Source organism: Anabas testudineus, chromosome 24 (assembly GCF_900324465.2).
Source record: "Anabas testudineus chromosome 24, fAnaTes1.2, whole genome shotgun sequence".
In the NCBI taxonomy this organism is placed as follows: Eukaryota; Metazoa; Chordata; class Actinopteri; order Anabantiformes; family Anabantidae; genus Anabas; species Anabas testudineus.
Genome location: NC_046632.1, coordinates 2,492,922 through 2,515,097, shown reverse-complemented (window position 1 = coordinate 2,515,097; position 22,176 = coordinate 2,492,922). Strand labels below are relative to the sequence as shown.

Genomic DNA, 22,176 nt, shown 5'->3' with positions numbered 1-22,176 from the left:
TGTCCTTTTAAATAATCTATAGGTTTACATAAACACTACTTATTAGCATAAAGGAAGATGCAACAGTACGCATCAGTATCCAGGTGCTTACTACAAGTGTTATTAAAGCACATCGGCACGGTTTCCATATTACCACACAAACAGACATTCACTCACCATCTATACAGATTCCCTGCTTCTGAATGGTGTAGTTCAGCACAGCAAATGGAGCCACAGGTGACTTGGCTATCAATATCTGAAAAACAGTAAGAGAGGGACAACACAACAGTGAAAGGAAAGTAGAGAAAATAGTTGCATGTGTAGTTTGGTACAGAAGTTTGAGACCACATGATCTTTATCTGAAAGTGAATGATTAAGAGCAAAACTGATTGGCCTGTGTTTGCTGTGTGGATCTAATAAACTCATAGACAGTACACAAGACAGGATGTAAAATGGGAGTAAGGACAAAACCCCCTGCAGTTAACACGCCTGATCTCAAGAGGTGATGCTCCATTTGAAGAAAGCTAACTAGTTGCAGATGTGAGCTGTTTCTTGATTAAAATTAAAATAAACTTTGAGCACATTTTCACAGTAGATCGGATTGCCTGTGGTGAGTAATCAGGTATTTTGGCTTGCCTCATGAATTAGCAGTGTGAATAATGTAGTCTCCATTGAATATTAAAGGCATGTAAAGTCACGTCAGGGTTCAGCCCATGACAGCCACAATAACAAGGGATTATTGTTATAGAGACATGTCTCCAAGTGGAAAAGCCACCATGTTTTTTTCCTAAACATTAATTGAATAACTCTAGGAAAATTGCATTGACATTTTGCATTATTTCAGTCTTTGAAATAACACAAGATAATTAGGATACATCCGTAGGGACTTCCTCCCTTTTTGGTCCCTTTTGTTGGTGGAAATCTCAGAATCTGCAGGAAAGTTTCAACAACATTCCCTGCCAACACCGACTCCAATCAAAACCTATAATTACCAATAAAAATAATTCATTTTAATGCAATAATCAGAGCAAAGAGTTTGTCCAGAGGTCCTGAGCTTAACCACTACAGCCATATGTATGACGTGTTTTAGTGATGTCAGTTTGGTCCCAGAGGTCAGCTATTAGCTTGCTACAATGTTATTAATGCTAGTAAATTACTGATAAATGATGGACAAGAATGAAACACACCCTTTTCATTACAACATCGAGTATCGATTCACTATACGATATAATTTTTTCTATTGGTTTTGATACCTCTTGTCTTAGAGGGAATACTGAAATTAAAGAGTCAGAACAAAAGAGTTTTACCTAGAGAAAGATGAACCACTCAGTAAATGGCTATTGGCACTATGTCCCCAGACAAAATGATGATGATAGAAATTAAATGATGAAACACTAAGTGCTTCAGATCAAGACTCCCAGCAATAAATCTTTGGTATGACTAGTCCAGCAACATCACCATACTTTAGTTGTATGCCGGAACCATTAATTGATCAACACATATATCTGTGACACTGCGTGACTGGCTATAATGAATATTAGATTTACATTTTTTTATTTAGCAGACGCTATCATCCAAAGTGATCTACAAGTGCGATACAAGGTACAAGGCAAAGGCAGGGTAAACCTAGATGGATTTTGCCTAAGGACCCCTACTGGAGGTAGGCCTCAGCTGGGATTCAAACCCAGTCTCCCTCATGGAGGGTGCCGGTCTTACCACACAAGTTTTAGTACTGGTTTCTCTGCCTGGAACCTTACTCTGATGACCAGAAGAATTGATTTGGGTGCTCAAAACAAGTGTAACACTGTTGTGCCACCAGGGCATTATCTACATTGCTCTGTCCCAGTATGAAGTTTGACAATTGACTGATTGTCCATCCAAGCATCAGCTTCTACAAAATAAGCCATCCAGTACATAAAACACATTTATTTAGCAATCACTGATTCATTCAAAAACAATTTGTATTCAAGGTAGTCACAGGGTAATAAGCTGCTTATTCAAATGTGGATTGTACAGATGCATCTCTCACCTGTCTCTGTTGTGTTGTCACATACTGAACAATAAGACGTGTGTTGACACAGTGGCTCCACGTGTTCCCTAGAGCTGCTGTCACAAACCCAGAATCCACTTCTGCAGAGGAGGCAGATCCTGAAACACAAAGGAGAGTAAACAAAGCCAATATTTTTTTTTATCTTGCTCAATAGGAATGTCTAACTGTGCAGTGAAACTGTGACATTTACACTAGTGCAGATGCTGATTTCAAGCATGAATCACCTTTTCAAGGTCCTGCCACAGCATCTCAAATGGCCTTGAGTCAGAACTTTGACAATACTAGTCCAAAGCCAAAGAATCTTTTGAGCATTTTGGAAATGGACTTTCTCTTTTGTTTTGTACCACTGTCTTGCTTCATGGCCCAGATGTCCTTAAACTTCGACTCACAAACTGACAACTTGTCCCTCAGAATTTCCTGGTAGAGAGCACAATTCATGGTAAACTGAAAACTGAAAGGATCATCTGAGATGATGTCTTCCTGCTTCTGAATGACTAAACACAGTTGATCCATGTAATCAGCAGTGTGTAGGAAAGGAAAAGTTAGAAAACAGGTGAGAACCCCTGCTCTACACACAAGTACACATATGGACAGAATTGTAAAAAGAAAAACCCACTAAGGTCACTGAAATGTCTTAAAAATGACAAAACCAATAATAAATAAAATTTACCAAAAATTAACTCATGAAAATCAGATATTGCTTTTGAGTTGTGGCTCAACAGAAGAATGGAAACTGGACTAATAGGAAACTGCCTATTAGTCCTGATTTAGATCAGGATTAAAAGGTACTTCAGAATAGTCCAATGATTTGTTTTTAGTCATTCTTGGTCTTTCTGGCTGTGTTTTGGTTATTATCCTGTTGGAGTACACGTGACCTGTGACTAAGTCCAAGCTTTCTGACACTGAGAAGCATGTTTTTCTCCAGAATGCCTTGATAATCTTGAGATTTCATGGTACCCTGCGCAGGTTCAGGGCAGCCTGTGCTAGTCTCAGGATCTCACAAGTGGAAAGAGGGGAAAAAGAGAAAGGAGAAAGAGGAGAGACAAAGATGGACCAAAAAAAAAAATGCTGCTTGGAGATGGTCTTACAGCCTTTACCTTTAACATGTTTGTCTATCATTATTTATTATTACTTTTGTCAATTTCAGTGACCAATGTGTTTTTTTTCTTTACCAGAAGGGTACCAACAATTTCTCCTTGTGTGTATCTACTACTGCTTGTATTATAGTAGCATTCCACACATATGACACCATTGAGGATTTGTTGGCACAACTGCAGCTCAGCTTCCTAATTAGGTTCAAAGATGGTTATAAACCTTGTAGCTCAAACGTGGGGTTGAGGCACTGAACTAAACAGTTCAAGATAAGGAAAGGAAGACTAGTAAGACTTTCAAAGTCTAGATGGGTCGAGTGTGGACAATAAACTTAAAGACTGGTCAGTAGTGACTAAGTTCTGGCAGAGATGAGGACATTTGTTTCCGTTCTCTTTCAGCCCACACATCTCCAAACAAACTTTTCTAACCAGTCAGGCCATGCCTGAGCTTTCATAGCAAATACATGCATCACTGCTCACACTCTTGATGTTTTTTCCCCATGCTAAGCAGTAATCCTGCCTTGCTACTGTCACATCAGCAACTCTGCCTTCTTCAAAACATTTCCCCAGGAAATGTGTATGTGAAAAAAATAGCCACAGACATCCCCAATGTAACAGTTTATGTAGCCCAGACCAGGAACAGAGGAACCAGTTAGTTGTGTTTTAATGAATCATATGAAGACGTAGTGCGAAATAGGTGGCATTTGCATGCCCCTTCAATTCAGCATATTTAGAAGTACAAACAAGGAGAGAGCATTGATTTGAATTTCCACATGTTCTAACAGACTAGATTTCCTGAGTTCTACATTAATGCAGAGGAAAGAACAAAGGGCAAAATATTGCTGGTGAAACAGAGACACACAGGCAGACAGATGAAATGCAGCATCTTTAAGATTTCCAACAGACCTGAAGTTACACTTTAGGCACGGCCATTCGATTGAACCCTGATAAAAAGCAAAAACAAATAGGCAGAAATTATGACAACCCTATCTGTTGATGAAGATCATGTTATGTGATCAGAAGGTCAAGTCTCACTACTAAATAAACATTATTTTGTTGACTACTCTTTCCAAGGCCAAGGATAAGCTGTTTATCTCACTTTAGTAAATCATGATCCGTAAAGTAGATATGTATATGATGTTTGGTCATGAGGATTCTTTTGGCGCCACCCTCAGTTAAAACTTTTCCACCTATGCACAATTTTAAACAAAAACTGATGTAAGTTAAAACTAAGATCCACTCAATGCTGAAGTGAATAAAACAACGTTGCCTATACTAGTGCATCTTTGAGTGTTTGTTTTTTTTATTTGTGCCTGTGTAAAAAGTTGTTCTGATGAAACCTTCAATTCTACTTTCTGAGTATGAATTATGATTTGCAGTAAAAAACAACAGTATGTACAGTGTAAAATGTTACTACAAAATTTTACTTGCTTCTCTACTGCTTAATTTATATGAATCTTGTCAGGCTTTATAACTGTACATGAACTATATATGCACCTCTATGAACCTCTTTCTGAAGCCGTGAAACAAACGGAACACAAGTATTCTCTAAGTACAAACGGAGACTGACCAAACTTTCCTTTATGCGTGACACAGATCTAAGAGATGGGTGCAGTTATGCAGTTCAGCCTAAGCATCAGAGATTGCATTATATATGGGCTATGAATCCAGAAGAACCTAAAGAAACTATTGTAATGCAAGTACCAGTCTAGTTTAGAAATATATCACAGTACACATTATTTGATGATGAGCTCATAAATACTGACACTGAACACTAAAAGTAGACAGAGACAAATCTTTAAGATTCAACAAAGTCACCCCTGATGGAAACAATAACAGCTGTCTTTGAACCTCTCTCACAATGTGACATAGAACCATAGTATTGGAGTCACAATCCAAGATATCTTTTAAGCAGGGCTGGTTTTGCACTGACAGTTAGTACTATCTAATATAGGAACAGGGAAATATGATAGAGACTCTGACAAATATTTGCAAATACTCATTTGATAATAAAGAAGGACTAGGATTAGGATGCTCTCAGTGTTAATGTTAAGCAGAATACAAGCATGGTGTTCCTTATAACCATAAACATTTACTTGTCACCAGTAATTTTCCACAAACTCAACACTGACTTACAGCAAGTTTGATTCTGCTTTCTTAACCCCCACATTTTTTTTACCTTTCAGTTTTAACTTGACTTTAGCAAACCCACACAATCGTTTTGCCAAATAGATAAAACACTACAACCAGTTCATCTTCCAGAGTGCTGCATGTTCCATTAGCGTGTTGAGCCTTTCCCACCTATTTCTGTTTCTCTTTGAGTTTAAGATGGAGCTGTTCCAACCTCTGTTTGTATCCCCCTTTCCTCTCCTGGTGGCTCTGTTGTTGGCAGAGGCAGCTCTTGGCAGAGACTGAGCTATTGAGTTTTCACTAAATGAGGTCAGAGGGAGCTTCAGTTTGGACAACTGCAACGCTGCTTGATTAAACACCAAGATAGAGGAAAACCTCAGACACCCATCTCTTTATGCTGTGCAACAGGCAAAGGAAGTGATGTCCAATGTAGAAGACACATCTAGGACTATGTGGCAGAAAATTGTTGTGTTTGTGGTTGTGCTGTAGCTATCATGATTCTAGTTTTAGCAGCTCCATTATATGTCAGCTTAGTAACTCAGTTGTCCCTGACATTTGCTGTAAAATTTCAGAGCAGAGAGGGCCACTGCACACATTATAATTCATGTCTTAATTCATAATTGATCCAATTTTAATTGCATTTCCTTAACTTTATTGTCTGTAATAAATTAACATTTACACTGTCAGCGCCATTGGTTGAGAGAAACCAGGATGCCAGGACAGATGGGGGAGGTGATAATATGGACAGGCAGGATCTAAGCCTACAAATTAATTGACCTGTTACTGAAACTAAACTCCCTCTACCTTACTTCAACCTCTTATCATTATGCATAGTAATGTGCTAACTACTACTCAGCTGTATCTGTTCTTTGCCTGCTAGAGCACTAGCCATTAGTGTACATGGCTGAGAAAAGAAAATCTCAGCCCTAATTCATCAAAGCTGTCTGGCCCACAGTAACTCTGTGGGTCAGACAGACTGTTCAAACTGTTCATGTCAATGAAAAGGAAGTAAACAACATGTCCCTACAGTATTTCCCATATCACCTTGTTTAAATGTTCCAATCAGCAGGAATTCTTGTAGAAATATCGTCATTGTATCGAGCTAAATCAATCTGTTGGCACTGCAAAGGAACACTGTGGATCTGTAGATGCAGCCAAGAGCAAAAAGTGTCCAATATGGGAGAAGAATCAGGATGACGTGTTCTGCTCACTTCCAGTTTTCTTTGCAGCTGTGTGTTGGTATTCTACAGAGTAATTGTGAAGGAGTTGAAGGAGTTTAACATTACAATCCTCAGGATTATCATAAAATCAAATCCCATTTGAGCTGACTCATGGTAAGCACAAAAATGCGTAATAAAGGAAGATCAAATGGTACTTGATTGTGAGATAATTGTCCAGCTTGGACTGCCTATGTTGCAGGTAAATATAAGAAATAAAAAATAATCATGTAATCAATTTTATCCATAATATTGATGATACCATGTCAGATAAAAAAAAAAAAAAACAGGGCACGAGCCCTCGAGGAGCATGGGTTCCTCATCACTGTTTTAAGGAGTATCAGAAGAAAGGCATCTTACTGAAATCATGCTGTGTTGAAACAAACTAAGTTTACACAGAATTACACACCTTGACCTCCTACATGAGTTGTGATCTGGTTGGTCAGGACCACCTGGAGGGAAAAAACAGACACATCGGCTGAGTTTAGTTTTGGCTTTGGCTAATCATTACCCATATTTTTGCGAGACATTATTAATAAGTGCAATCTTAAACCTTTAAAATAGTAGCAGTAGTAGTAGGAGTAGCAGTCAATTTAATCCTTTAATGCCTTTAATCCAGATCACCAATATAAATACCAATACCAATATCTGAAAGCCATGTGTAATCATCATAATAATTTACATTACCCTGACAATATATCTGTATTTCTAAAATACAATAAGACAGAGGTCCTCAAACTTTCACACTGCCCAACTACTACTACTACTAAAGTGGGAGTAATGCAAACATGCTCCTGAGGATAGTGGTCTTTTTCAATCCACTTGTTCATAACAGGTTAGACCTCCTAGTTTCAGATTTGCTAAACTTTTATTTCACTTATTAAAACAAAGAAAGGTTATTTCACCGTGTTCTCTCCCTCCAAGCAAGAATAAATACAGATGGAAGACAAGATGTGAAACTTTACAGGCACTTACTGCTTTGATGGTGTGCTACAACTATCTATTTTTGATCTAATTTGGACTGGACTGGACCAAGCTAACCCAGGTGAGGTAAACCTTTCTTATGCATTAATACTATTCTACAAATTACTTACAACTTCACAAAACATAAAAGTTGTTTAGAATACTTTGCTACAGACTAAATTCAGCCTGCAGAAAGCTTCTTTATGGCCATGACAAACACCACTGGAGTGGCCCTGATGTATACCTTTTATGTAATAAACTCACTATGTCTATGTCCAACTACAGCAAAGTTTTTTTGCAACATTTTAAGGAAAAAGTAATGATCAACCCTCCATAACTTATGGAATATCTTGAGCAATAACAGCAACTCAGGTCAGATAATCAACTTTTAAAGCGTATAATAACCTGATGATTTAAAACCATCTGCTTACTGTATATACTGTAACTGAGTGGCATTACAGTGAATACTGAGCTGAAACTTCTGCATATTCCAGAATGATGCAATTAGGAACACCACAGTGACAATGCGTCTGGAGTTGTGCTCATTTTTGCTATTATACAGATTGCTAATTACCACCTCTGACTTGTGGTGTCTCTGAATTGTGTGGGAATGTAAAGAAAAAAAGACATCAATCATACAAGAGTCTGTCTTGTATATTTTGGTGATCCCGGACTTTTGCCAAGACTAACATTACGTTTTAAAGCTACACAGGGGAAGTTGCATGAACAAATAAATGTAAGTTTACAATACAGCAATTACTGTACAGCTGGATTTTTTCCACAATCATTTTATGGACACAGCTGTACACATGCTTTTTGTCGGGAGCTGTTGTATGACATTTTAGAGGATGTGTTTAATGTCAACAGTGTGTTTATGTTTCAACACAACAGTCTCTCTTTGCATAATGGTTGCACAGTTGACGTTCGCGTTGACCAAGTTCATCGTAAGTGAGACCTACTCACTGTCAGTCATTTACAGATAATGTGCCTTGTTGCTCCAGTTATTTGCAACGATAACAATAAATAACCTCATATTAAAGCATATGGTGAGTTCATAAAAATCCAATCAGCTTAACAAGTGTAACAATACAATAGCACTGGTTGTGACATTTATAAATACGTATCCAGGTGGCTGTGATGGAGCACATGTGGCTGTTATCTCTGCTGGAGTTCGCTTTACTATCTGCCTGTGGCTATTTGTTAACCCTAATACACTTAAACCAACCGAGCAGGCTGTTGTTAGCGATAGAAGAAAATCACAGCAGACTTGAGCAGGGTGGTCGACAACAGCGTGGAACAAATGGAAGGTTAATTAAAAGCTAGGCTAGCTGAGCTCACTTTCAACTGTTTGCCCGTATCCTGTCTTCAGCAGCAACCCGGGTATTCAGGTATGTAACCCTAGCCCTAATACTAACCCTGCGGTCATAAGGCTCAGTGGAAAACAACTGCTTTTCTAAGCTTCTTTAAGATGTGATCATCTCTTTCCTTGCAGCAGTGGGTTAAAATTCAGCCCTGATGATTATTTGCAGTAGGACCAGAAAAATCAACCCCCACCTGGTTAAGAAGTCATTCTTCACCTGAAACTAATGATTCAGTTTACAAAAAGGCAGAGCCAATTTGAAAACATGATCCATGTCTGGCTGAAAAAAAAAAAACTAAATTTAATTTAATCAAAAGCCTTTACTGAGGTCAAGTGCTTTTCTGCCTGATAGACATGGGAACAAGTCCACAAATACAGTACATAAATACAAATGAGTATAACAATTAAATCCATTAAATCCAATTAATGACAAATTTGACTCACTGGGCTTTACAATCTATACAACAAGATCCTCTGTCCTTAGGTCCTTGTAATGGATAAGGAAACCCTCCTTAAAAAACTACTGTCATTCAATTGACTTTTATGATGCAATGTTATTATATCTGGTTGGGTTCCTGCATATATGTAATGGTTGGGATCTGATTTACAAACACCGCTTTCAATATGGCAGCACTTACATCTAGTGGTGATCAAACAGAATTACAGAGGAGGGCTACTTCAGATCAGACCTGCACACTGAAACAGTCGTCACTTTACTGCTTTACATAATTAACCCAAACTCAACACAAAGTAGCTCTGTTGGAAAATTGGCCACTAAAGCCACAACAGACAATGACCCCGAGCGCCTCACACAGTGAGCACCAGTGCTGCTACTGAGAGGCTGATCACACTATGCTGTACTACTTTCTTAATGAAAAGCCAGAACACAAATCCAAATGATGTCCACTTATGGCAAGAAGAGAGGATATATCCAATTCAAGGATACTGTATATGTTTATGTGCATCAGGGAGCTGAAAGTAATATGCACATTGCTTCCAGAGGTGTACTACTATTATATGTACTATTATATTATTGTATTACTGTATTACTATAGGAGTGCTGGACTGCGCTGGCAGGGACCTGTATGTTTATCTCTGCTAAGTAAAGGACCTGAGCGTGTGGACATACCGGTATGTTAAACTGGTGGGCCAGGTATTTAAGGATGGTGGCCTCGTGGCTCAGCAGGTTGCTGCGCTGCATTAGGATCCCAGGTAGTGTTGTGTCAAACTCCTTTCTAACCACGGACGCCACAGAGTCCAGGATAATTAGGCCTGCGCTGGTTGAGATGATGTCTTCTTCCAATCTCTCCAGTCTGACAGAGGACACAGCAAATACCGTTCAGAGACATGATCAAGGACCAGGACTCATACATGGATTCTCAATTATAAATAGTGTGTTTACAGACGGTGATCTTTGTGTATGGTGTTGTTCAGTGACATCAAGTCCAGATTTAGGTTGCCTACACAAAGCAGTATCAACATTAACTTGTGTCAGGTATCAAACTGTACCTTTGGAGGACATCATGACAGGTGAGCTCCCTGAAGAGTAGGACCCGACCAGCCATCTGCATGACCCGCTCCTTGCAGTTGAAGTAGTTTGGGAACCGGCTCTTTGCGATCTCCACCAGCCTGACATCACATATAGTGAAGCACAGCTGTTACTATTCTATTCAGTGAACATCTGTGCTCTACTATTAAAAGGCTGAATCTGCTCTATGTTTACCACATACTATTCTCCCGCAAGTAGTTCTGACTCACTCTTCAACTTCATCAACTCACACTGACACTAATTCTTTCCAGGCAAAACCTGTTTCCTTCTTTCTTCTCTCCTTACATATCCGTAAGTTGTGTATCACACCTTTAAATGTGTATGCATAGCGGATTTGGCATTTTATTAAAATGCTGACATTAGGGCTGCAAATTTTGGTGGGAAAGTCACACTGAGATTACTGTGGACAAAACTAACAAAAACGGATTGTCACGTTGATACACTTTTACTTTATATTTATTAAATCACGACCTTTTATTGTTATAGAATTACACAGATTGACATCTCAATTGTGATCTACAATAATCACGCAGTCCTAAAAAAACAATATAAGTATGTATATGTATAGCTGCATGTTTTGTAAAATAGCTGAATCTTGTAATCCCACATGGGATAGACGAGATGTTTGGAATGACACACATAATGACAATGACACACATATATATATTTAATATATAAAATATAGCTAGCTAACTTTGTGAATAAGGAATAGGAAATATACATTTCGTACACATTCTATCATCACTTTGCCTCTGTGGTGGTCAGTAAGAGGAAACAGCAGACTACAAGTCTTACCTCTCAGCAGAGAAAGCTGACTCTGTGTCAATGTAGATCACGCTGCTGTCCAGGCCGCCCTCGCTCTTTGGCATAGTGGCCAATACACTAAGCATCATGCACATCTGAGTCTTCCCACAGCCAGATGGCCCTGTCACCTGAGATAATGTAAAGTAATGCCAACACCAGCTGTCATGTACTGTATATATTAATATTTAGTATTAGATTAAACTGGCTAATTTCTGTAATCTCACCAGATTCACTGGTAGGACTGGGTCTGATGAGTTACTGTAGCATTTAAAACCCTATTTAAGCAGTAATATAGGAAGTGACCCCTTGTAATCATCTTAAATTGATTGAAGACATCTCTATATTAAACAAATACTGTAGCTGCACATTTTGCCAATTAAAGATAAAACATACACTTGTTAATTTTCCTTCACAGCTGAACAGTTTCTTAAAGACATACAGTATCACAATAGTACCCCTTTCATTCAATTAGGTGACCACATAGTGTGACTGATATTTAACCTAAAATGTTGCTGTGATTATTTCTTTGGTGTACCTCTGTTATTGTCCCACAGGGCAGGCCTCCTCTTAGCAGTTTATCCAGTGCAGGTAACGACGTAGAGAAACAGGAGTTTGACTGTTGCTTCCACATCTCAAGAGCCTACCAGAACAACAACATGTGCGACCCTTTGTTAGTGTTATGCCAGATTGATATCGTCTAAAAAAGGGGCTTGTTTTTGTTCTTTTTTTAACAACTGAAATTAACAGTTGAAATTAATAATTCATCATCAAGACATGCTAAGGAAGAGGTAAATTGCTAAATCAGTTTACAAGTTAGAAATTTAGTGATGGTAATGCTGCAGTCATGTGACCATCTGTTTATATTTTGTTTATAGCGCAGCAATAGCATTTTACTTAAGGTGCCCTACAAGAAGTGATCTTCCATACAGCACTCTATTAAGAAACAACATTATAAGAGACTGTGAAGCAGAACAGCTCAAGAGTTAGTCAAACAAAAGCAAACATCTTTATTACAAGTGAATGTACCATGGTGTGAGTGCCAGTGTATCGGTAACACACTGTAATAGCACGGACACTACCATTCAAATGCTTGAAATCACTTAGGAATGTCTTAATTTTTGAAAGAAAAGCAGATTGTATAACATCAAATAAATCAGAAATACAGTGCAGACGATGCAGCATTAATGCACTGCACTCATGGAAAATCTGCACCATTGTTGCTGCAGGGTGCAATATTTATAATGGCTGCAAGAAATTCTGACTGTATCCTTTCTCCCTTATGTTAGCCAGTTACTACGACATATAAAAAAAAAAGATAAAAGAAATAAGGAAAGCATACAAACCGTGGTGATGGGTGGTGCGATGGCTTTGCTCACTGACTGCAGCAGCCCTAAGGTCTTCTGGTAGCTTAAACCAGCAGCATGCATCACTTCAATAGGTGTCAAAGACAATAGATCCTGAGGAGAAAAACACCGGGGCAAGTGTTAACACTGGTGAACCTCTATTCTGTGTCATTGCACCAGGGGTCAGTAATATGCAGAATGTATCTTGGTGATCATATACATTAGTAATATGGTAGTTGGGACACTCAGACAGATTCCTTTCCACCACAACAAGAACGTCCAGGTACTTTAATGGCACAACATAAAGTAGTAGAGGTGGTATTAGTACTCAAATCATTTACTAAACTAAGCAAGACCACAGTGTGCACTGACGTTTAGCTTATATACATACTTTAAGAACAAAACCGTACTCTTTATTTTATATATTACTAATACAAACTTTACATCAATTAAAATGACATTATAATTATTGATGCATGAATGTGATCATCACTTTTAACAACTGCATGTGCTATATGCCATATTTTGATTATTTGTAGGTCATTTTTCAGAATTATAGTTTGAATTATTTTACATACTGGTAGACACCTTGGGAATTACACACCAGGGATCAATAAAGTATTATGATGATACAGCATTCATGTATTTTTAATTTGAATTTTAAAAGTGACCTATAATACCTATAGTTATTAAATAAGTGGAGTAAAATATACTTCTGAAATGTGGAAAAATCTAAGTAAGAAGTACAAAAAACAGAAATAGTGAAGTAGAAATTATAGTACTTAAATAAAATGACAATTTAGCAAATTTAGAATATTTATGTGGCAGAAATGGCAGAAGTAAAAGTGCAAGTACAAAGTTAAAACTAATGTTACAGATGTTTCTAATCAGTATGTGCACCAGCAGATTAAGCTATAATAAAACATCATAATGTATTAGGTGACTATATTTTTTATTAAGAATCTGCAGTTAAAAAACTGAGACTGTTGAAAGTGGGAACACACGTGTAATGCCCTTTTGTGAATGAGTCATCCTGTTCAGATGTTAACCCTAAAATCAAAACTCCTAATTCCTTGTGGTCTTTTATTCCACAAAGAAATGACTTTGAATAACTGCTGTAATGAAAAACAAAAGCTTCTAGAAGTGTAACTGGAAAATCATTTCTACTACGATAGGTTAGGTTTCTACCGGGACAGTGTCTGAGAAAAGAAGAGCACAACAAACCACAACTAAGCCTCAGGTGTTAGCTTAGCCTTGGAGGACTCGAGCATCAACTCACCTTACAACTTTCTATTTGATGTCGTTTAAGTCTCTCACACATTTCGTCTGAAACTCCACTTCGTTTCAGTATTCTAGTCGCCATTTTTAATTCTTAGACTGTCAACAAAAGGCAAACTGTCCAGCATGTATCTATTTGTTTGATTTGACAGCAGACAGTAAGTTAGCTAATGCTACATGACAACCGACTGACCACCGCTTACCGCTTTCGTTTGACTTCTTCTTCGTCTTTTTCTTCTTCTTCATGGTTCTCGGAGACAAATGAGGAAATGGCGCGATACCGCCACCAACTGGACCTCCCAGTGTAGAAACGACTTCTTGGATTTTTCAGTAGTAAGTACATTTACTCAAGTGCTGTAATTAAGTACATTTTAGGTACTTTTACTTAACAGAAAATGGAAAAGTACAATGAATCTATGAAACTATGAAAACCAGTGAATGGATGGATGAAAAAGCCTATATTTTCCATTGTACTTTTCATAGAGAAAGTTTGAAAAAAAAAAAAAAGTAAGATAAGATTTATTGTTACGTGTTAATAACCTCCTTCAGTTCCCCATAAATGTGGTTTCTGTAGAAACCAAAAAATGTTCAGGCCTTAAGTTAAATTTAATTTACAGATTCAAAAAGTGAACTACTTCTAAAACTTGACAAAACTCATGTCACATTTGTTGTATGCTGCAAACAACCATTTTACCTTAAATTATGACAAAGAGCATTTTGTAGTAATTAATTTTAGAAAAAGAAAGATCCAGCTGTTCCATTAAAATACCACATCACCACAGCTATATGACACAACAGCATGCTATCCCATCTGGTTTGTGCTCAACATGATCACTGATGAGACATTAACCTAGTACACTGAGTCAAGCCAGAATAGGTCTGTGAAGCTAAGAGCTGTTGGACCAGTGGGAGGAGAGGGATGGAGCACTGCTGCATCAGAAACAACCACTACAATCATGGGATTTGAATCTGAATTGAATTGTTTTAAGTTTTGACCAAGATGGTTTTTTTTGTCAGTTGCCTGTTCCGATGTTTTGGTCTCAGTATATATAACCAAATCATTTAAGGTGCTATGGTCATATTAATTTGACATATGGGTATCTTGTTTTTTATTGTATGGTAGCCAAAGGTCTAGTAGAGGGGAGAATAAAAGAGTGAAGATAAGGCAGACAACAAGTGTTAGAAATCCACCCCAGATGACTACATCAGGAATCTTGTTGAAACAATGCCAAGTGTGCAAAAATGTTACCAAAGCAAAAGGTCACAACTTTTTTGCTTGTTACAAAATTTCATGTGCCTTTCACAATAACCAATGTGAAGAATTGATTGAGGAGATGCACTGTTTGACCCTTTTTGAAAAGACGACAAACGGGGGTTTTATGTTGGTGAATTTACAACATGAAATTTAGGCAGTAAAATTAGTAAATTACAGGTATATAGCTGAGATGAAGAGAAAGCCTATTCTAAGCAGCAAAACAGTTCAACTTTCCAGAGCAATGTAATATATATATGTCAGTGTGCTCTTTGGCAAACTTCAGGCATGCAGCAATGTTCTTTTTTAGAAAGCTTCCTTTGCAGTGTCCTGCCATAGACACCCTGCTTGTTCAGTGTTGTACGCACTGTAGAATAATTAGACTAAGACTAGTTTCAATGATGCCTTTAAATCTTACATGAGTGTTCGTTGTGCTCTTGGGGTCATTTTGACTGGCCGTCCATTTCTTGTTAGAGTAGCCACAGTCCTAAAGTGTCTCCATTTGTAGATTGTTTGCCTAAATGTAGTCTAGTGAATATCTAAAGTCTTTGACATCATTTTGTAACCCTTTCCAGCTTCATGTAAATCAACAATTCTTGATTGTAAATCCTCTAAAAGCTCCTTTTGATGAGGCATGGCGTACATAAGCATATTCTTCTTGTGCGGAGCAAACACAAAACCTTAGAGTGTTTTTTGTCAGTTGAAGTAGCTCTAGTCCACATTTCCAAACTAATTCTCTTACTTGGCTCCAATTAGCTTTTTTGAGGTGTGACCATAATAGAAAGTCCTGGCAGTGAAACTGAATGAAATAACTTTATAATAAATAATATTAATAATAGTTGCAAACATGGAAGAAGTTTAAGCCACAAAAAGTTAAAAACTAAAATATAATAGAATTCCACATAAGCGTTTTTTTTTTATATGCTGTGATTTATTTTTCCACTAAGAGTTGAGAAGCATTTGCTGAATGAGACTGATGGACATAGGCTGTTGTAGTTCTACGTCACTCTTGTCTCGTCCAATAAGCGAGCAACGTGTATCACGCTGTGGGTTCACAGGTCAGGGGTTGCCGAGAAGAGAGCAAGATGGCGGCGGTTACGTTGTGCCGTTTGCAACGCTGAATCAGGTTTAGCAGGTATATGATACTTTAGAGTGCTTCTACTGCCGGCTTGACCACTGTCCTCCAAAGACTTTACTTTGAATGAATAAGGACACTAATGGCGCTGCTGTACGGCTTGCTGTGGCGGCTCCTGCTGGTTCTTGTCCACGTTAACAGAGCGCTCGTCTCCTGGCTCCGTGTGCGGCTTCGGAGCTGGAAGGGGCGGCTGTGGGAGCGGGCGATGGCCGCTCTGCTCCTGCCCGTAGCCCTGGCTGGGTTTTCGGACCGCCAGAAGAAGTCCAATCATAACCCCGACGCTAAAGCTAACACGCTAACTGGAAACCTTACTGCCAGTCGCCGGACTCGGTGGCTGTGTGACGGCAGGTCTCTGGAGAAACTGCCGGTCCACATCGGCCTGTTGGTAGCGGAGGATGAACCCAGCTATACGGACATAGCAAACCTGGTGGTGTGGTGTATGGCTGTCGGTATATCCTATGTCAGCGTCTATGATAATCAGGGTAAGCACTTAACATCGCGTAGTTATTTTAGCGACCTTTGTACTAGAAATCAGGGCAGGTGTCTGATTTAGCATAACTCTAGTTTTCTCTGTAGCCTGAAATCATTGAGTTGAACATTAAGTTTAGAAAACCTACATATGGAAAAAGTTGAGTTCCTGTCATCAATCTCAGAAGCAGAAAAACGATCCTACCCCCTCCCCTCCCCTCCCTGTGGCTTATTTCAGAATTGTCATCTGACCTTAGAGCTTATAATAATTTGTTCCACGTTATGTGTCTGAGTTGTACAGTTATTCAGAGACTATGTTCACTTTCCAGTTACTGGATGAACAGAAGTCATCCTAAAAGAAGTGTTTTATTCTGCCTGAAAATCTGATACTGTTTGTGTCTCAGTTTATTTCCTGGCTAAATACGGGATCTAGTGACTTCTATTTGTTTCGATGTAGACATGCACACATACATGTACACCATCCTAGTTTACAACACAAGCTGTGTTTACGTGACAGATCACTGTTGTCCTTCCTCAGGTTTTTTTCGAAAGAATAACTCCCGTCTGCTGGAGGAGATAGTCAGGCAGCAGCAGGACTTGTTGGGTGCTGAGGCATCAAAATACAACGTGGAGTTCCTGAGTAATGGCAGTGACAAACACCAACACCAAGGTAAGGCCTTAGCACAATTCATAGCATAGTAGCATGTACACATTCGCAAAAAAAAGTAAAGGCAACACTAGGTTTGTGATGTCACTAAACATCAACTGGAGGCAGGTGTTAGCAAACCTGGAGTCCAATCAATGAAACAAGAATGGAGGTGTAGTTTTGGGCTAGCTAGACTAAAACTAAAACACACAGTCATGCTGCATGTATACTCGGATTTCCAGTAACCAAGTTTCTTGAGTGAATGTAAACACGTTCCCTGATTACCCAAGAAACCTGGTTTCTCTCAGTAACGTGGTTAAGGCCATGTTAACACACTTGAGTGTCACTGTGCTATTCACAAGCAGCATAAGCTCATGTGAACCATGCCTTGCAAGAAAAGGGATTGTCACAATAAAGAGTTGTTGTAGCTGGTTACAAAGTGGGAGTTTAGAAATTCAACAGCCCACGAAGACATATTGTCTTTTTTCAACATCATTCTATATTTTAATTGGTCGTGTTCAACAAAAACATCAAAGATGTGGTCCCATTTCATGCCAGTGTATGCAGAAAACCAGCAAATTACAATCAGTGCCATTACATTTTCTTGCAACCTTTTACTGTTGCACTAACTGCCATTATATCAGTGTCAAACAACACAAAAACGTGAAATGACTAAATATATGCAGAAGCAAAGTGCAAACTTCAATAATCCACCTGATTTAATGATGTTACCACATGTCTGACATAATTTTTTCTAAATATTTTGGATGAAATGACCTCAAATCTCTTAAAATTTTTCTTCTGTAACACAAAAGTCCATATTGAGTGGAAGTGACTGTTTACCCTGCCATCATATGGCTGCTCTACATTATTCAGCTCCAAGTGCAGCATTAGGTTTACTGAGGGCACAATATTGGTTACCCCTTTAGTCATTGGCAGCAGAAGGTGATTATGTTGTATGTGTGTGTGTATCCAGTGTTGTCCTGCACGCCTACAGTGAAGGTGTTGTCTCCAGAGGACGGGAAGCAGAGCATCGTCCAGGCAGCGCAGCAGCTCTGCCGCTCTGTGGAGAACAAAGAGAGGAGCTCCAAAGACATCAGCGTCTCCATGCTGGACATACTGCTCAGAGGTACCAATCAGGACTCTGTTTGCGTCTGTTAGGCAGTTCTTGAACAAATAACAAGAAATGAAATCTTCCCCATGATCACCTGCTAGTGGAAATCCTGATAACATGCACGTCAGTGCTCGTAAATCAGAGCTGCCACTGCCACGTCCGCATTGATGCTGATGTGTCCGAGTAGATGAGTAATGTCACAACAGAGGCATCAAGCTAGGTCAGAGGTCTTTTAGAATCAGTGTCACCATTGCATTATTGAATTTTCTGTCCACCAGAGAGCCCTCAGAAGTTGATCTTTACACTGCAAGATGGTCAGAATTCTGTAATAAATCTAATTCTAAGGGCTTTGCATGAATATTGCATTATAGTCAGTTTAAACAGGGACTTTTCAACAGTTGTCATCAGCTGACAATGTGCTGCCTGTGTTTGTGCTTGTTTCAGAGGCAAAGAATATTCCCGACCCTGAGCTGGTAGTAAAATTTGGTCCTGTGGACAGCACGCTGGGCTTTCTCCCCTGGCACATCAGACTCACTGAATTCATGTAAGTTGCCATCTGCCTTTGAGTAAGCATATTTACCCAAATCCATCAATGCTCAAGACTAGAAACGGGGATAAATTAGACGGACAAAAGCAGAAGATTGAGTTTTCAGTCCTTTCACACTGTAATAAACAGACCCTCCAGCAGATGTCACTGTGGACGTTTTAGTCTGTTTTGTGGAGACTTGATATTTCCTGTGCTTGAGGTTGTGTGTCCTGCTCTGTGTCCTCAGCTTCCTGCCGTCCCACAAAAACGTGTCCTACGAGGACTTGTTGGGTGCCCTGCAACGCTATGGTGCCTGTCAGCAGCGGCTCGGCCAGTGACGCTCAGAAAGGCCCAGGGGTACTTCAGACAGGGAGAAGTGTGGAGGTTCAAACGGTCAGAGGAGAGTGTGGAGAAGTGGGGGACCCATCTGTATTTCACTGTGTCCACCACACCTCCCTTTCCCATCTCTGTGCACCTCCTGGGTGTCTAACAGACTAAACAGCTTAATATGAGGACACCAGGAGAGCGAGCCAGCAAACTTTCTGCCATCAGCTCTTGTCTTATAATAAACTCACATTCCACAGGACTCATGGAAGTCATTCTCCAAGCCAAGGGAAAATAGCACATCAGAGACACACACAGACACAGAGAAGACTGTCCACACAGACTCGGTGTGTTCCACAGACCCTTGTTCTGTTCTCTCTAAGCCTCTGGCTCACTGTTTGTCATTCAGTCTCCAGCTGCTGTTTACCGCTGAAGACTGAGAAAATGACTTGCCTTCAGTCAGCAGGCAACAAAGAAGAAACAAGGCTTTGTTCCCGTCCTTGCGAGGCATCCTGGGAAATACAGCTGCACTTTAGGGGATGAGCTCGGCGGCTACATGAGCTGAGCGGCGGAAGTTGAGCAAAGGGACAGAGCAGTTAATAATGTGTAAATATGAGAAATTCATGCAATTCTGCTTATGTCCCTGTGGCCTCCAGCTTGCAGTCATGTGTTCATCTGTAGTGTTGCTTCAGACACATCCAGAGTTCAGTTTAATGGTGCATTACACAGTATTATCAGAAATGATACCTTCATAGTCACCAACGATCTAACATGGTGACTGATGTCTGAAAGATCCAGAAATAGCTGGTCATCACCTTGGATGCGTAGCTCTTTGACCCACGTTCCCTGCTGCTCATTTCTTAGTTGTCCAAGAAAATGATGGCCCAGATTAAAACAGGAAGACCCAACTATAGTTAAATGTCATGAGGTCAGTGGTTCCCAAACAAGTGCCCAAACATTTGACGGTCCTTCAATACTGAGAATCCGAATCATTCGAAACAATAAACGGTCACTCATCCAACACTGGCTGATCTTTAAGGTCACCTAGCTTAGCTCTTCACTTGGAACTCACAGTGATGCTTTGAAGTTTGTGAACCCCCCAGATTTTTTTTCTGTTTCTACATAAATATGTTCAGATTTTCACTCAAATCCTTAAACCAGATACATGAAACTAAATAAATGAGATGAAAATATTACACTACACCAATCGTGTGGTAAAGGTTAGTAAGCAGTGCTACTCCTTCATGTTTCATCAGCCCTACATATCTTCTTATAGATATTTTAGACTACTACAAAATAATTTTAACTCGGGGATCTTGGTTGGCCTCCTTGCCTCAGGTCCTTCCATTTCTGTCCTTCCATTAATCCTGTCCCAATCCATTTTGATTGAGACAGGATTAAGATTAGGACTTTAAATTGGCCTGTCCAAAACATGATTCACTTTCTGTTGAGCCTCAGTCCACAGATGGATACTTTGATATGACCCATATCATGATGCTGTCATCACTACATTTCAAAGAGAAGGTTATCAAGCCATAAGGTTCCACTTTGGTCCTGTGTGTCCATAGAGCCTGACAGACTAGTGGAGTCCAAACTCTTTAGAAATTCTATAGTAACCATGTCCAGCCTGGTGAGCACCAATAACTCTTCTTCTAAGGTCTTGAAAAAATCTCCTTTGTTCAAGTCATGCACAATTCCAAACACTTGTATTGTCTAGATCAGATTGTAGAGACAGGACCTCCTGCACTCACATCTGATTGTGACGCCATGGACTGAAACACCTGACTCTTCAAATGAACTGATACATGGGGATCACATACTTTTACCACACGCTAAACTGAATCGTTTTAGTAAATGAAAGGACTAGATTGTTTAACTGGGTTCACTTTATGTAGTTCTCTAGGAAACAAAGAGGAAAAATGGGGTTCTCAAACTTACAAGTGCCACTTTAATTGTCACTGTAGGCAGATTTTAGTCACAGTTACTGGTTTCCCCAGTGTTTTAGCATCAGTTGGTTTGGTAACTGATACGTTGTTCTGCACTGGCTCAGTTCTTTTTCTAACGTTAGGAGAATCACCAAAAAGTGAAATGAATGTTTAAGAAAATGAGACGGTAAACCCCCAGACCAGTAGAAAAGAAACTGATATGTGGAAAGAATGCAGTAGTTATGTGTCCAGGGTATGGATGGGATGAAAGCTAGAAGTAAATGGTTACATACCAAGGCAGACAGCTCTGCGTATTTTAAACGCTGTGCTGTTGAGCAGCTGTAAGCACCTTTAAGTGTTATTTAGGCTCTGTGTGTATGTCGCAGCCTTTGAATTTATCGAGCCTGGGCTTCATTCTGTAATGTCAGTGTGATTTCCCACTCTTAATCTTTCCACCTCTGTTTGAGAAGACATCAGTCCAAACACAGACTACATTGCTTCATGTCACATATCAACAGCTGCACACAAGTGCACTCTGCATTAGAAGCAGGGTCACATTAGGTTTATTTATTTTTTGCTTCTTCTGTCATCTTCTCTTACAGCATAAAATCATTTCCAAACTGAATCTCTCCCTCTTCTCTCCACGGTACGCTCCTCATCACCAGCCAGCAGTTGTGATAGCTCTGGGTCACTGTGTGTTCTTGTTTCCTGGTTTACAAAGCTGTGGGTGCTTCATAGCCTATACTAACAAATGCTCTGGTACTGTACTTGGGACACAGGAGCTTCACATGTGAGAACTGCAATGTCCAGGATGAATGCTCACTGCACATGGAACTGATTGGTTGTTCAGTGTCTTCACTTAATAAACGTTACTGACATGATTAGATCATACTTACAGTACCAAGTCTGGGTGTATGCGTTTGTTCTCAAAGTGTTACTCAAAGTTTCCCAGTGTGCGAATATGAAACTGACTATTATAAAGTAACAAAAGGAGCACAAGGCTCTGTCTGTTTGCTCAAATT

At 39.4% G+C, this 22,176-nt stretch overlaps 2 protein-coding genes across 2 annotated transcripts in view; one reads left to right on the top strand and one right to left on the bottom strand.

Moving 5' to 3' along the window:
- The window catches only part of rad51b (RAD51 paralog B), a 29,602-nt gene extending 15,638 nt beyond the window's left edge, over positions 1-13,964 (bottom strand). Inside the window, exons 1-9 of the mRNA XM_026340701.1 lie at positions 13,766-13,964; positions 12,487-12,600; positions 11,679-11,783; positions 11,135-11,271; positions 10,300-10,419; positions 9,920-10,103; positions 6,877-6,919; positions 2,009-2,127; positions 157-235 (exon numbers count right to left, since the gene is read on the bottom strand). Coding sequence (XP_026196486.1) covers positions 157-235; positions 2,009-2,127; positions 6,877-6,919; positions 9,920-10,103; positions 10,300-10,419; positions 11,135-11,271; positions 11,679-11,783; positions 12,487-12,600; positions 13,766-13,849 — 985 coding nt within the window. The 5' untranslated portion in view covers positions 13,850-13,964. The remainder of the gene's footprint in view (positions 1-156; positions 236-2,008; positions 2,128-6,876; positions 6,920-9,919; positions 10,104-10,299; positions 10,420-11,134; positions 11,272-11,678; positions 11,784-12,486; positions 12,601-13,765) is intronic.
- A 2,124-nt stretch (positions 13,965-16,088) lies between these two features.
- On the top strand, positions 16,089-22,057 carry nus1 (NUS1 dehydrodolichyl diphosphate synthase subunit). The gene is made up of 5 exons (XM_026341931.1): positions 16,089-16,633; positions 17,158-17,289; positions 18,242-18,394; positions 18,824-18,923; positions 19,153-22,057. The coding sequence occupies exons 1-5, from the start codon at positions 16,234-16,236 to the stop codon at positions 19,241-19,243; spliced, it is 876 nt and encodes a 291-aa protein (XP_026197716.1). The 5' UTR covers positions 16,089-16,233; the 3' UTR covers positions 19,244-22,057.
- The last annotated feature ends 119 nt before the right edge of the window (positions 22,058-22,176 follow it).